The sequence below is a fragment of the Athene cunicularia genome (genome assembly GCF_003259725.1).
Source record: "Athene cunicularia isolate RWA chromosome 3 unlocalized genomic scaffold, athCun1 chr3_part1, whole genome shotgun sequence".
Classification (NCBI taxonomy): domain Eukaryota; kingdom Metazoa; phylum Chordata; class Aves; order Strigiformes; family Strigidae; genus Athene; species Athene cunicularia.
The window spans coordinates 106,386,429-106,402,713 of NW_020799097.1; the positions used below are offsets into that span (position 1 = coordinate 106,386,429).

Below are 16,285 nucleotides of genomic sequence, written 5' to 3' on the forward strand. Positions count from 1 at the left end.
CCCCCCCCCAGATTCAAAGAGAAATGCATCAGAAAGCAATGGACAGTGCTTAAATACTGAATTTTTAGTACTCAACTTGAGATGACCTGTTCTAAATAGATCACAGAATCATAACACAGAATCATAGAATACAGGTTGGAAGGAATCTCAAGGATCATTTGGTCCAATCATTCTTGGCAAAAGCACTGTCTAGACAAGATGGCCCAGCACCCTGTCCAGCCAACAGACAGACACCTTCATGCTTGGTTCCTTAAAAACGTTCCTTAAAATATCGACATAAATTATCTTCTTTCTTCTCATGGATCTGGAGCTCAGGAGTATACAACTATATAATAGTGGGAAAGTACTGCCTGACTTACATTTCTTTAACATAACAAATAAAACAAAAACCCAACACTGAGATTTGAATGTCATAAATACATACTAATATAAAACCATGGTTCAAAAATATCAATTAGACTGGACGTTTACAAAAAAGCCTCTGCCACTCTCCTGAAAATTGCATCTATTGATGTTAAATTCTACTCAAATATTGTACTGAAGTGAAATCCTCCACTCTGGCACCACATAAATCAGCTGGCCTGCAAGACCAGACTGGGCAAGTAATTCAGATATATACTTCAAAATATACTTTTTATAAAATTAAGTCACATTTATCTTTCTAGATAACTTCTGAGAATTTTGTGGGTTTTTTCCTACATATCTACATATCAGTTGTGTTAGTATTTTAAAAGATTCTGTTCCAAGACCCTAAAAAACTATAATGACAAAAGACAACAATCACTTTTATAAAGTATGCAATACTGAGAGAAGATCAGTTACTTAAGAACAATAACAAGGATTTACCAGTTGAAGTCTGTTTGAGCTAATCATGTTTATTCTCTTAGCTAGACCCAATTTTCCAGCTTCCTCTTATCTATCTATGGTCAGCTTTCAAGCTCCTAAATAAAGCCTACTGAAGGGGCCCACTCTGACCTCCTGTGAAGTAGCACACAGCAGATACGGTATTCAGTGTTCTTCTGCTTAATATATTATGCAAATGTAATTATAAATCTCAATAAGATTATTACTGATGCTAACTGAATGTTGTACAAACTAGTATCACACCATCAGACACTGTCAGCCAAAAATTCTTATTACCATAAAATACAAATGAAGTTGAAGCCTGCAGTATGAATCCACACAAGTATGCATATCTCAACTATTTAACACAGTAGTTGCATTTCCCTCAAATGTACATTTGGTCTTCAGTAACTACTCCACTATGTTCAAACAGACCAGCTATATAGAATTTCAGTCATAACAGAACACAAGAACTATATCAGGATACCAGAAACTTCGTCCCAGTTCAAGATACTCTGTTTTTATGTGGCAACAGGAATTGCCTGATTTATCAGAATGACTCTTATTTCACCACTCTCTCTCAAACAGAGGGATTAGAAAATTTTTGATGCTGCTAATAATATTCTGTACATGTTAAATTGCATTGATCTGGTACAAGGGAATTGGGAAGTAATAATAGACCCAAAACATGTTTGTGAAACACTTATTGATCTGAATGCACAAGTGCAGCCAAACTGTTACATAACACTTCCTAACCCACAGAAATCAGTACCTGCAACAGGAAAACAAACTCTCAAAATTAAAGTTAAAATCTAGGATTTTACAGTATATTCTCCAAAATGTTTTAACATGTTAGAGGTTTCCTGTTAGCTTCATCAAGACATCGTAATATATGTACATTCAGTTACAGAATCATCTGGGTTCAAAAAGACCTTTAAAATCATCAAGAACAGCCATTAACCTCACACTGACAGTTCTCAGCTACACCAGATCCCTCACGCTATGTCAATCCGACTCTTAAACACCTCCAGGGTTGGGGACTCCACCACCTCCCTGGGCAGCCCATTCCAACGCCTAACAACCCCTTCTGGAAAGAAATGCTTCATAATATCCAGTCTAAACCTTCCCTGGCACAACTTGAGGCTATTTCCTCCTGTCCTATCCCTTGTTACTTGGTTAAAGAGACTCATCCCCAGCTCTCTGCAACCTCCTTTCAGGGAGCTGTAGAGGGCGATGAGGTCTCCCCTCAGCCTCCTCTTCTCCAGACTAAACCCCCCCAGTTCCCTCAGCCGCTCCCCGTACGACCTGTGCTCCAGACCCTGCACCAGCTCCGTTGCCCTTCTCTGGACACGCTCGAGTCATTCAATGTCCTTTTTGGAGTGAGGGGCCCAAAACTGAACACAGGAATCGAGGGGCGGCCTCACCAGTGCCGAGTACAGGGGTGAGATCCCTTCCCTGTCCCTGCTGGCCACGCTAGTGCTGACACAAGCCAGGATGCCATTGGCCTTCTTGGCCCCCTGGGCACACTGCTGGCTCCTGTTCAGCCGGCTGTCAATCAACACCCCAGGTCCCTCTCTGACTGGCAGCTCTCCAGCCACTCCTCCCCAAGCCTGTAGCGCTGCTGGGGGTTGTTGTGGCCCAAGGGCAGCCCCCGGCATTTGGCCTTATGGAAACTCCCCCAGTTGGGCTCAGCCCATGGCTCCAGCCTGTCCAGGTCTCTCTGCAGAGCCTCCCTGCCCTCGAGCAGATCAACACTCCCACCCAACTGGGTGTCAGCTGCAAACTGACTGAGGGTGCACTCCATCCCCTCGTCTAGATCAGCAATAAAGATGTTAAACAGGAGTGGCCCCAAAACCCAGCCCTGGGGGACACCACTCGTGACCGTCCGCCAGCTGGATTTAACTCCGTTCACCACAACTCTCTGGGCCCGGCTATCCAGACAGTTTTTTACCCAGCAAAGCGTGTGCCCATCCAAGCCCTGAGCAGCCAGTTTTGCCAGGAAACTAGGAGGAATAAAGACACAAATATCTTGATACAAGCACAGTTTCATCAGGCAGTGACACAGAAATATTACAGCAACACATTCAAAAGGTAAGTAGGGAAATGGGCAAACTGTTTTGCATTCATGGAGATACTGTCAGAGTACAGAAGTTACTAACTCATTTGAAAATTATGGGACAGAAATTTTGGGTGTTGGTATACTAATAGAAAAAGTAGGAAAATGACAGAACAAGCAGAACAGGATAACGTGACTCTTATCTCCCCAGGGAAACTGCACTGAGCAGTTTCTGCATTTGTTTGTGTTTCTAATGGAGCTGACATAATGGCATAATTGTTGATGACACATACTTTTATTTTCAAAATCTTAGTCATGGTAAGGTCAGACATCATTGTTCATTAGAAATCAGCTTTCCTTAACTGGCATTAATTCTGAGAGAAGGGATGCAGAGGTCTAGTTTGAAGTCAGATACTACAAACACACAAGTGCTACATTTCTTGCCCATGACATTCTCAGAACCCTTCTGATTTTTTGATAAGACACAAGTTAGTCCCACTTATGATATTCAAATGGGAAACATGATGTTTTACATTTCAGCATTCACAACTCTCCTAGCATCTGACTGTCAAAAGTGATCATGCAATTATTAATACAGAATCTCAGATAATTATTTTCCAGGAACTACGGTTTAAGCAACGAGATAAGCAAAGACTAAATCAGTGTTTTTCAAAGTGTTGCAACTCAACAATAATTTCCTTTTTGGGTACACTGGAAAAAAGCCATCGCTAAAATCATGGTTTTGTAATAAATTTCCTACACACCTTTTGGGATTTTACATTCTTAAAAAGGAATACCAGCGATGTGATGCAAGGGAGTAGAAAGGGAACATTATTTGGAGCTATTGCAATTAATCAAGCAGAAAACATCTAGCCTATACTAACATTATATAGTTTTCACTTCTTTAAATATAACACATAATATTTAGAATTATTATGAGGAATACCATGTTAGACTATGCAAACACTGGGAGCAAAATCTCAATTTCTTTGCATGTGTAATTCATCAAGACTAGGTAATTTTTATCACAGTATTATGAATTGAGACAAAATCCTGTATGACAATCTTTTAATAGATTTTTTTTTTTTTTAACATGAGAAAGAATACCACTGAAAGAATGAATGACAGCACAAGTAAAGTATTGGTAAGGAACTCCCTGAAGGAGAGATGACAATGGATAGTGCTGAAAGAGAAAATAAAATCAGAGGAAGACATTTAGTGGTAATCCTCCAGGGTCAGTTTTGAAACTGATTTATCATTTTAGTTAGTATCCTTGCCAAAAAATAAACGCAAGCTAATAAAATCTGTAGATACCGCAACGTTGGAAAGTAGCAGTAACAGCAGGGAAGACTGGAATATCAGACATACAGAAATGGCTAAATTGAAGACTATAATAACAGAAATCAGATTAAATGTAAGAGTGTAAAATGTAAATAACTGCCTATTGAGTGTAACAGCAGAAACTTCGCCTATACACTAAGAGCTTATCAACAGTAAATGACAGAGAAGGAACTGGGTACACCAAATAATGATATTATACCTGTAGTACCCTTTCAGTGTGATGGAACCATGGCTCTTGGTTTCACTAGAAGAAATATTCTAGCAGAGAGAAAAACACTGCAGTTAGAACAAAAGTTCTTTCTAAAATGTCATATAGAATATTATTTACAATCCTTGTCATTACATTAAAGTTCCAGAAAGCTGAAAGTTGCCTGACAACTTTAACACTGAACAACTTGAAGAATGACCATACTCAAAATTGGCATGAAACACTACTTCAAAAACTGATCTGAAAAAGAAATCCCTAAAATTTTAACTTACACATAAGAAACTCCAGACAGGCTACCAAACACATGCCAAAACATAACTGTAGCTCCAATAGTATGAAACAAATCAAACAAAGTGGTCATTGTGATAAGGAAATTCAATTGTTCTTCATCACTTGTAAAGTCTTTAGAGTTAGACTCGTGTAAATAAAGAAACATTATCTTTTCCAATTCTTCTATTTTGCAACACTTTCTCATGATCAAAACCAGTCTTTGAAATACAGCACATATGGATTTCTTATCTTCCCTTATTTATTGCAGTCCCCAAACCTACTAGTGTTTTTGGAAGTAATCATAATCTAAACGTTCCACTTACTCTCAGCTGTAGCTTGGCTGTTACTACACCTACAAAGTCAAAGACAAAATTAACCTGCAGTGAAACTCTATAGCTCTATTGCTCTGCTGCAACAATGAAAACATGTCCACCACATGAAATTACACACCGTGTTTATTTTTCCCTACACCTTTATTCCACTTTCTTCGTGTATTAAATGAGAATATGACTAGCTATCTTCAAAATCCCAGACACAGCGTGTAGAACTCCCATACACCTCAATGGGATGTCATCTGATGCCCAGTTGACCCTATTCACCACTTAACTGTCAAGAATCACTATGAGACAATTTCAAGCTCTTGCTTGTTTTGTTTTTGTAAAGCTCTCATGGCTTCTGCCTATCACTGTGTCATCCGCGTGGCACTCTGTAAAATGATCTCTTCTCAGTCGCTAAGACAGCCTTTTACATGCTTAACATGCAGCTGCAGACTAGAAAGTTTTAGTGTACCAGATTATTCAGTATGGAAGTTGTTCTGGAAACAATTTCTCTTTTGCGAAGCAAAACTACTGCAGCACATACACAAGTAAGCATATTAAAAGTGAAGTGCTTGTATAAACATAACCTACCAATATATTTACATGTAAAATCAACATTAAATTAGTCTGTAATACCTCTGGCATCTGAGGACTGTAAGAATACACATTTTCTAGAAGATAGCTGCACAGAGATCAAAATTGCACTTTCATACTTTTATATGGGAATATTTTATAGGTTTTTTAAATCAACTCTTCAGAAAAAACAATAGCTCTATTTAATACATAGGCCCCTAACATGTTAAATCACAGGAAGAAGACAATTTGAGAGAAAGAATATTAAAACAATACATTCATTATTCTTACAAAACAGAAATAATGAAAGAAAAAAAAAAAGTGTATCCTAAAGAGTCTTATAACCCATTCAGAATGTCTTCAGGTAGGTTCAACCTGTAAGACAATCTATATTCCAACCAAAAGTCAAATAAACATGCAGGAATAAACCAGACCAAATCTGAAGCATATGTCTACAGGTCTTCTACTATGCCATGTAATAACAGACCTAAGACATAAATAGTTTGATATGTGTTTTTTGCTTTCACTGTTGTTAGAAAACAAACAAAACATATGGACAAGCATGATCCAGATTTATAAGCACTGTAACATCTGCCTAAAACTTTTTCTTGACAGCAACAGACTGAGGAAGGAACTGTAGCCAGAGACTATAAAGGAAGAAACGCCATTTGTTCTAAATGCATCCCAGTATATCCAGTACCTACAGTAGCTTGGCAGAAAAACATCTCAGAACTTTCAAAACAATAAGAAAAATAAAGAGTGCACTGTTTGTTCAAACACATTAAAATTACACTTATCAAGAATAAACGACAGTGTTAGTGAAAGTCTTTGTATCCAAGTTGCATGTGATACACTTTTTTTCTTTTAACATAAAGCTTAAGGCACTATACTTGCTTAAAAATAAAACAAATACATAATTTCTTTTAGTATCTCAGACAGGCACTTCAGGCCTGACTTTTCAGACACTAAACTTAAGCAGAACCTTAAAAAAGCTGTATTTTCAAAAAAGTTTCTGTGCTACAAGTTCAATTTCCTATATGAGGAAGACATAACTTTGCTACCATTATATCAAATCAGATTTTAGCCCCTCCTTCCTTTTTTTTTTTTTTTTTTCCCCTCTTTCGTACCTTTCCAATGCACTTTTCCTGGACTTTACACACTATATCTGATTAAAAATTACTGAGTTACAGTGGCAGTAATATCACTGCTTCCTGCTGCATGAGGAAACGCTAAAGGCTGCCCCCCAATAGCTAATAAAGAAAAACTGAACAGCATAAACATCACAGCACCTGAGTCAATAAAGATTTTAATACAACTTTTCAGATAAAGCTCCACAAGGTCTTGCTTCCCTGACCCCAACCACGAAGCCTTCCATAACTGAACCAAACATGACCTTATGCAAGCATCTGCTTTGTAAGCAGTATTCTAATTTGCAGGATGTTAAGGAACCTATTTTTTTTTCTCATGTAAGAAGCTAAACCCTAGCAATATTTTTCTGTTATTAAAAAAGAACATGGGGTAGACTCCTCTAACAATACAACAGCTCTTCTAGGAAAATAACAGGGAAATGCTTACAGTAGAACAGCTTCTATGTACACAACGTTATTTGGTCTGATACTTCCTCAACTGGCCTTTCAGGAATCAGATTCTTGCACTGATATCTTATTATAATTAAGGATATCTTAAATTTACTATGAAGAAAAGCAAGTATTACATTTAATGGTTGGGGCAACAGCATTTTAATTCAGAAATTCAAACACCAGATTTCTAATTGTCAGATCTGAAAGTTCAAGATGATGAAGATATTCTCACTCCAAATACATTAAATACTGGGAAGAATGCTCGAGCAAGAAACTAAGTGAAAGACAATGGTTCAAGTATCCCAATGTTATGGTTTTATACTAACACTGCAGTAATATCAAACAGTAAAGTCAAGTTATTATTGCTTATTTATGCAATGACAAATCTACATGGCACTCAAATTCAGATGATGATAGCGAATTTGTCCTGTGCAGCTTCTAATCTGATCTAATCTAAGAATCATAGAATGGTTTGGGTTGGAAGGGACCTTAAAGATCAGCTAGTTCCAAACCCCCTGCCATGGGCAGGAACACCTTCTACTAGACCAGGTTGCCCAAAGCCCCATCCAGCCTGGCCTTGAACACTGCCAGGGAGCGGGCAGCCACCACTGCTCTGGGCAACCTGTTTCAGTGCCTCAACCACCCTCACAATAAAGAATTTCTTCCTTTTATCTAATCAAAATTTACCCTCTTTCAGTTTAAAGCTATTATCCCTCATCCTGCCACTACACGCCCATGTGAAAGGTCCCTCTCCATCTTTCCTGTAGCCCCCTTTAAGTACTGGAAGGCGTCGGTAAGGTCTCCCCTGAGCCTTCTCTTCTCCAGGCTGAACAACCCCAACTCTCTCAGCCTGTCCTCATAAGGGAGATGGCTCCAGCCCCTGATCATCTTTGTGTCCTCCTCTGGACCCGCTCCAACAAGTCTATGTCCTTCTCATGTTGGGGGCCCCAGAGCTGGACACAGCACTGCAGGTGGGGTCTCACTAGAGCGGTGAGAGTGAGGATCACCTCCCTTGACTGCTGGCCACATTCCTCTTGTTGCAGCCCAGGATACTGCTGGCTTTCTGGACTGTAAGTGTACATTTCTGGCTCATAGACAGTTTTCCATCCAACACCTCCAAGTCTTTCTCCACAGGGCTGCTCTCAATTCACTCTTCGGCTAGCCTGTATTTGTGCTTGGGACTGGCCCAACCATGTGCAGGACCTTGCACTTGGCCTTGCTGAACATAAACCCAATTGTATTTCAAACAGGAAGAAACAAAAGGGCCCATAATCATAAATTAAAAAAAGGCATTCTAAAGAGGAACCTGAGGAACACACAGGGTATTAATAAATGAGAATTTAAAACACTATGAAAGTAGGTAGTTCTGAAATAAATACCGTGTTCACAAAGAGATAATGAAATGGAAAGTCTGTAGAAGACAAAACATGAGGCAGTTAGTCTCCTTCTAAAGTAACAAAAAACTTGAGAAAAATTAAGACTCCATCACACAACTGCCATCCTCATTTCTGTCTGCATCGTTCTGAAATTTACAAACAAGAACAAAATTACTGAAAGTATTAATTACCAACTCTATCCTCAGCCACCAAACAATGAGATAATTACACCCTCGGAACCACAGTCGCCAGGACTAAAAATTCAGAAATAAGGAATATGTTTTTGTCCTACTTTCCTGATGTTGATTTTGGATATCAAAGAAAGTAGTAGGAGAAAACATTTCCAGGTCTGAAATAATCAGAAAAGAACGACTGTAAAATTATAGCTTAACTCACATAAAAACAGCTTGCAAATGGGAATGTTTTGTCTTCAAAATAAGTTATTAAATTCTGAAAACACCTCCAATTTCATAAGACACTGAAACAGATCTCATATGAGAGCTATGACAGTTCTAATGTCAACTTTTTTTCCCACAAACACCACAGAAGTCAAATGAATCTTTATGCTAGAGGCAGTAGCATCTCTTGGAAAGTTCCACCATATTTAGCATCTACTGAGCCTTGCTATAAACATTATTACTTGGAAGGCAAGATGAGGGGGTTTTTTCTTCATATAAGACTTCTGGTATTAAGAATTTTCTCATTACAGCAGAAGGTTAAAAAGGACCCTTTTCAATGAAACTTTATTTCTTGTCTGTCTGTCTCATTTTCACTTCTAGAAGGGTTTACATACTTCTGTTTTATGACACCACATCAAGTTCCTACCTAAACATACCATCTGACAGAGTGCTCACATCCATCTGCCTTTCAAGCAACTGCACCCAGAAGATATACCAATCCACATGAAAAAGAAAAACACCTTCATCTACATGTTCCTCCTTTTTCTAATAAAGCTGTTAACTGCCCTAACTAACTGACTGGTGGGGACTAACCTGAAAGAACAGAGGGGTGTACAGTAATCTCGAATTTTGTCCCTTAGGAGGTAGGTATCAGAAGTGAAAAGGGAAGGATTTATTTCTGTGGGTATTATGGCTAACTACATTTAAAATATCCCATCTCCAACTGCTTCTTGTATCCCTTTTTCTTTAAAATCATAGAGTCGAATAAACTGACAGATATCTCAAGTACCTCTCAATAGATACAGGGGAAAAAACAGGTGTGTGACGAACATAGATTTTACTGAAAGACCAGCTTAAAGTTTCCTCCTATTCTCCTTCTCCATGAAGCAGATAGGAGAACTGACCCAGGTTAATTAAAATTTGAAGTAACTTCTAACTTGGACTTGTATCCTCATTCAGTTCACTGCACAGCCCACAAACCTTTGTTTCAGCAGAGCAAAAGGGATGTTTGGAGCTTGGGTCTTGGAGAGAGAGGAACAATGGGACAAAAAAGGCTGAAGGATACGTTTGTAAAAGCACCTCTGCTGAAAGGACTACTCAAGGCTACTATTGCTTAAGGCACTCATGTTAGGATCTCTAAATTCCTTCTGCTCGAATACCACAGATGATAAAAAGCAGGGAGAAGTGGTTGATATGCCAGATGGCTGTGCTAGCTCAGTCACCCATTACACCGCTTGCACTTAAATTAACACCCCCACTAGACACAGCACTGTAAAAAAACATTTGCCTTCTACATGATAGCACAGCCAATGTAATCCACTAGCTCTTGGCACTCCAAGCATATATGGGTCTTTTATTCCAAAATACTTCTAGGTCATCACAGGCTCCTTCAGAAATCCTACTAACAAATTCTAGTCAAACAGCATTAACCTCATACAGTCTTCACTGCAGGTCAGATGCCACCCTGAGGGGGTACTATGGGAGCAGCTGCCAGCGTTTATAACGTATAGAGTCACAGGGCAGACAAAAGCATGGAGTCTGTAAAGATGACCTCTGTTTCCAGCCCCTCCTCAGTGGAAAAATGGAGAGGAAACACAGAGCCTAGTCTCACAGAGCTCTCTCTCCTACCTATGTAAAGGAATACTTTGTAAGGAAGCACTAGCTTACCAAATACTCACTAAAATAACTTTTTGTCCTGCAGTTTTCCATGTAAAACTAAACCATGCAACATTTCAAAGCAATGCATTTTCAGCAGACTATCAAAATAATCTTACGTTGTTTTTTCCTTATTTTTCTAGCCCCATTTCCTTCACACTCAGCACTTTGTAAGGACATCTTCATGTGTGTGTTCACCATTATGTCTGTTGCAAAGTTTGGTAAACACTTAAAATATGTTGTTGCTTTCTTTCAAACCCACAATTACGGTTCACTTTACCAAAGGCCAGAGCGCTTGGCTCATCCTTGTGCCAACTCAATGCAGACATACCACGCAATGCAGCTAACTCCCTAGATGGGCCTTCCACCCCCAAATTTTCCACTTAAGCAAATTAACGATCAGGAAAGATAGGATACACCCAGAAGACAGAAAACCACTTATTCAGCAAGTCAAAAATGGATATGCTGGCACCAAAACTTATAGTTGAAAGTGAAATGCATCCTACAAAGAATCCCAGATTTCAGCTGCTTGCTAACTGCAGTAAATATTCCAGGGATGTCCCTAAGATGATTTTTACTGAGGATAAATAGTACCTTCTTGTTAAAAGCAAAGAAGAGTCTGGCTTGATAGGGAATAGATAGTTCTTTTATCCCTCTAACGGATTTATTCCCTTATGTTCAATATTTTTCAGAAAGGATGTCACTTCCACAGAGAATTCTGCTGCTCTACATTTTAAGAACTCAAATGTTCTAGCGAACACCAACTTAAGTTTCAGAAGTTGATGAAGAAAATGGAAAGAGAAGAAAAAAAATGCAGCTGGTGATCCAGAATGCTGAAATTCTTCAAAGACAGTAGCAACTAGAAATTCAGAAACACTGATCAAGCTAACTGTAATCTCACATACCTTATGGAAGTAGGTGTGTTTATGCTTTGTACGTCTATCTTTTCACATGCAAAAGACAACATCTGAAATGTATGTAACTTGAGAGCTTGCCCTGTAGTCTTAATTACCCTCCCATAAACTTAACCAACAAAAAGCATAATTAACATAGGTGTTTCATAATCTTTCCAAAATATTTTCTTAGTAAGAAGGTAAGCAAGGATTGTTTTACCATTCAACAGAAAAAGAAGACTGTTTAACGTGGGTGTGTGCCAATATATGAAAACTATTTTAAATGAATATTTTTGCAGTGGTCCAGAGGATCATGAGCCTAAATATGTTGAACACTCCCTAGATGCAAATTCGTTCTGCACTGAATCACTGTGCAAACCTGCACAGAACAAAGAGACGGAGGAAGGAAAGTCAAGATGAAAATTACTTAAGCACATTAACACTTATAATTCTGTACTATTCAAAAAGCTGTAATGTCCCAAATGAAATTTAGGACAGAGACAGGTTTACATGCACTCTTACTAAAGTAAGGGCTATCTCAGAAGACAGTACAAAAGGCAGCAGCACAGAAATACTAAAGGGGCATGCAAAGCCACAGGTGGCACACACAGTGTGCTTAGCTAGGACCAGAATGTGTCCAGAGGGTATCTTCTGCAACAATCAGGGGAAATTTCTATCAGTGGCAACCAGGCCTTCTAAATTCTTTTTTACTTAAAAGGATTTAGACGAAACCAAGCATTTTACACCTCAATTTCCACCTTACATAAAGTAGAGAGAAAACCTGGCTCACCAATAAAGTAATTAAGGAGTTAAAGTCTCAGTTATAAGAAAAACAAATTTTACATGTTTGAGGTAATGCAACATGCATAAAAAATTGTAGGTACCTAGTTTAAGTCAGTAAGGGTTTTACTCCAGCCCACACGTTAATATTTGATAATGCATGCAAATACAAGCTTTTAACATATGCCATGAGGAACTAAGTAACAACACAACCTTGAAACTGAAATTAATACTAATGCATGTAGAGGCTGTTTCCACTCAAAGAAAAAAAAAAAGTGCTACAAATCTATAAAATACAAATTGATGTTGATTCCTAATGCACATAATATCTTACCCTGTATGATACTACAGTTTTCAGAAAACTGGCACAAGACAATATTTAACCTTGGCCTACAAGCAGGCATCACTTCATTAGTACAAATCAGTAATTTAAGGTATCAGGGGTAGGTATAAGCTTTACATGAACTCCCAAGGAAGTTGTGCATTTGTGAGAGATACATATGTACTTTCTTCCTCACTGTGTACCTATACTTAACTTAGATGAAGTTCTCTTTCTAAAGCTAATGTCATTTTGTAATGCCAGTGCTGGTGTATTTATAACAATAGCAATAGCTAAGATACACATTAAAGAGAAGGCCATTTTATTAACATTCTGAGCTATCATTTAACTGTCAGGTAAAATACCACATCATTCATTCACAGAAATTAATTGATCAGAAATGAAAAATTACTGAAGTTTTATGTTTTGATTGATGTGATCTCATTCTATCACATATTTATTTAAACTAAAAAGTGGATAAAAAGGGGAGTTGCACACTGAGAATAAAGTCAGAAATGCAATTTTTAAAAGGTACAAAAACATTCAGGAAAAATAAAATTATCGAAGTACAACATTATGTATGGCTAATGTGAAAATCTATCCTGAAAGAACTGGGGCACTAAAAGGAAACAAACCAAAACAATGTGCTATCTCACTGTATGACAAAAGCCTGGAACGAAACATGCCTAAAGCATGACTTCTAGCTCACTAGCTGCAACTCAGATCAAATCCTGATGCATACTGCCTATTCATATGAAATACCACCACTACTATAGCTGTTACATTAGCCATCATTTAGTAGTATTTTCCTTCTTCTCTTATGTCCTTTCCCGTGTGCAACACACCCCCAAAAAGGATGTGGCCACCACAGTTAAACTTTCAGGAAAAGAGCATTAGAGGTATTTAGATTATGTGTTTTCTTTTCCTTTCTTTTGCTTTAGCAGTTGCAAATACCCTAATAAAACTAACAGTGGAATGGGTCTCATTTCAAAGGCTGATCATTTAACACACACTCAAGTGCTCTTTACATTTTTAATCTTTGCAAAACATCCCCTTAGAAACAAGGGTTGTATTACAGCTGTATTAATGATAAAATGCCAAAGTGATATTCAGAAGTTGGAACTTCACTGGCAAAGCCACAAATCAAACAACAAAGGACTGGGAATGTATAGGGACATTTTTTTCTTTTGGTAAGCATTCATATTAATAAATATGCAAGCATAATAATTAGCATGTTGTTTTGAACTGCAATGGTACTGAATTTTCTATCAAAATTTTACATCAACATCTATTTCATCCTGGGGAAACTGTTTGAAGATGGAAACATCACAGCTGCTGCATATTACATAAAACAGTCCTGAATTACACAGGGTTTTATCAGTTTTGGAGGAAAAGGTAGAGATGGTGGGCATCTGGTCTTCTGGGAAGAGTTACTACCACATATGCAGACTTACTGGGTAAAATACAGCAGTTTATGTAGTACATGAAGTACTCTCCACCTAGTAACAGGAGATAGCAACTCAACAGTTCACCCACAAACACACTGTAGAAGTTAAATCCCAATTAAACTGAATACAAGACTCTTTCACATCAAGTTCTAAGTGAACAAACAGTTTCTCAGAAACAACACAGATGAAATCTTCAAAACTCAAGAAAACTGCCCAAGGAAAATATTCTGTTTGGGTTTTTCCACAAAGTGTTATCACAAAGACCAATTTTTAGCAGGTAGACACACTTCTTCAACAAAACTATCAAGACTTCAAAATATTCCAGAAGAGCAAATTGCAGTTTAGCAGAATCCCACTTTAAAGCACTCCTAAACTACAGCTCTTACGTGAAAAGCCACAGTCACAAAGGAAAAAAAACACAACCCAGTAACTAACCAAAACAAACCACAATACACCTTTTGGACAAAGAAACTCCACCGTTTTCTGGAGTGAAGCAGCCAAATGGAAACAGTAAAAGAAGGAATGGCCAGTATAGACTCTGATTAAGAGCAACAGATGGACATATCAAATGAACTTATTCTGCAACTTCATGATTCAACTTAAACAACTGGGAATTTTCCTCTTGATTTTGGTCAGAGTAAACCTATTGAGTGCATTTGAAAAGTACTCTTGTAACGTAATCTTTTCCTCTGCATACAAGAACTACCATGAAACCCAGTAGAGAATGATGCATTAAAGAAAAGATGACACTAATTTTGTGTAAAAATCAATCATGGACTCCAAAAAACACTAGATACAAACAACTTTATTATTTTCCCTTGAACAGAATATATTTTCTTTTATATACCAAGATAAACATAAGTACCACAATATACATAGTTCCACTCATTTAGCAAAGTGCCCTCACTTCATTTTAAAGAATTTAATTGAGCCCAAAAGAAAACAGTGAAAAAAATCCAAAGCGGATCACACAATGCTGTATTTTCAATTTCCATATAGATTGAACAAATCAAAGAAACAGAACCTGACCCTCCAATAAAGCTTTCAAAGTTGATCATATTTCACAAGCAGGTTTCCACTTTTGCTTTTATAAATTACGGATCATTAACTTTGAAACATGCCAGTGTGCAAGATTCATCACATGAATTCAGATATTGATTCATGTCTCTGGCTATATGCTACAAGGTTAGCCACAGTTCTTGATAACCACATGATGTAGGCAAGTCAGGTCTACCGTGTTTAATATTACAGCAAATACTTGCTATTAGATTAAACTCTAACAGGAATTGTTTTCATTCCATCAAATAACTGCCCGTAACTCCCAACAGGAATTTGGAGCTCAAGTTACTTACCTGTGAACATAATGCAACTGATGAACTGAATCAATAGCTATCACCATTTCAGCCAAATAAAAACGAGCCATATCTTCAGGTAGTCTGTCTTCAAACTTGCTGAGCAATGTAAGCAGGTCTCCTCCAACGTAGTAATCCATAACCAGGTACTATGGAGTGGGAATGATAAGAAAACACGGGGCGGGGGGAGGAAACAACCAATTTATTGAGTGAATCAGAGACTGAAAACTAACTTAAGCATAAAATTTTATTGCAAAAATTATTATGGGCATTAAAAAAAGCTAACCAAGAAGCTTAGATCTTCTGATAAAAAGTAGCTGGTTCAGCCTCATTTTACTATTTAACCTACTTGAACATGTTTCATATTTATACCTCCCCAACTACAGTAAGCCTCATGACAAAATAGTATCAGCTTCACCCACTGTCCCATCACCAAACATAAAATATTCATATACTCTGGATTCCCTTGTAAAAACAATACCCTTTGAAACAAAGCAAAAGGAGTAAAGGATTAAAGCACAGACCTATAGAAACAACACTAATTCTGTTTACTTGTGCTCTCATATAAGGGCTCTAATTTCCCAGGCCTCCCTCTCCTTTTTTTTCCTACCAACTTATTTTCCCATTAAACAAATTATTTTGGAGAGTAAAATTTTTAGACTACTCAGATTAAGGCAAAGATTAGGAGACTTCCAGTGGCTCACAGTACAATTCCAGATATTGTTGACACTGTGCATAATACAGGATCTGCCAGCATACAGTGGAAGGAGTCACCTTGTCTAAAACTGGTAAAAAAAAATACCCTTGATTTCTATTTATTAATGAAACATAAAACCTGCTTGCCATTCAATCAGGTAAAAAGACTTTAAAGAGAT

At 37.8% G+C, this 16,285-nt stretch overlaps 1 protein-coding gene across 2 annotated transcripts in view; it reads right to left on the reverse strand.

The window, feature by feature from the left end:
* CDC42BPA (CDC42 binding protein kinase alpha) overlaps nucleotides 1-16,285 on the reverse strand; it is a 194,326-nt gene that overhangs the window by 93,897 nt on the left and 84,144 nt on the right. For both annotated transcript variants that reach the window (XM_026845705.1, XM_026845704.1), the window contains one exon: nucleotides 15,411-15,559. In XM_026845705.1, coding sequence (XP_026701506.1) covers nucleotides 15,411-15,559 — 149 coding nt within the window. The remainder of the gene's footprint in view (nucleotides 1-15,410; nucleotides 15,560-16,285) is intronic.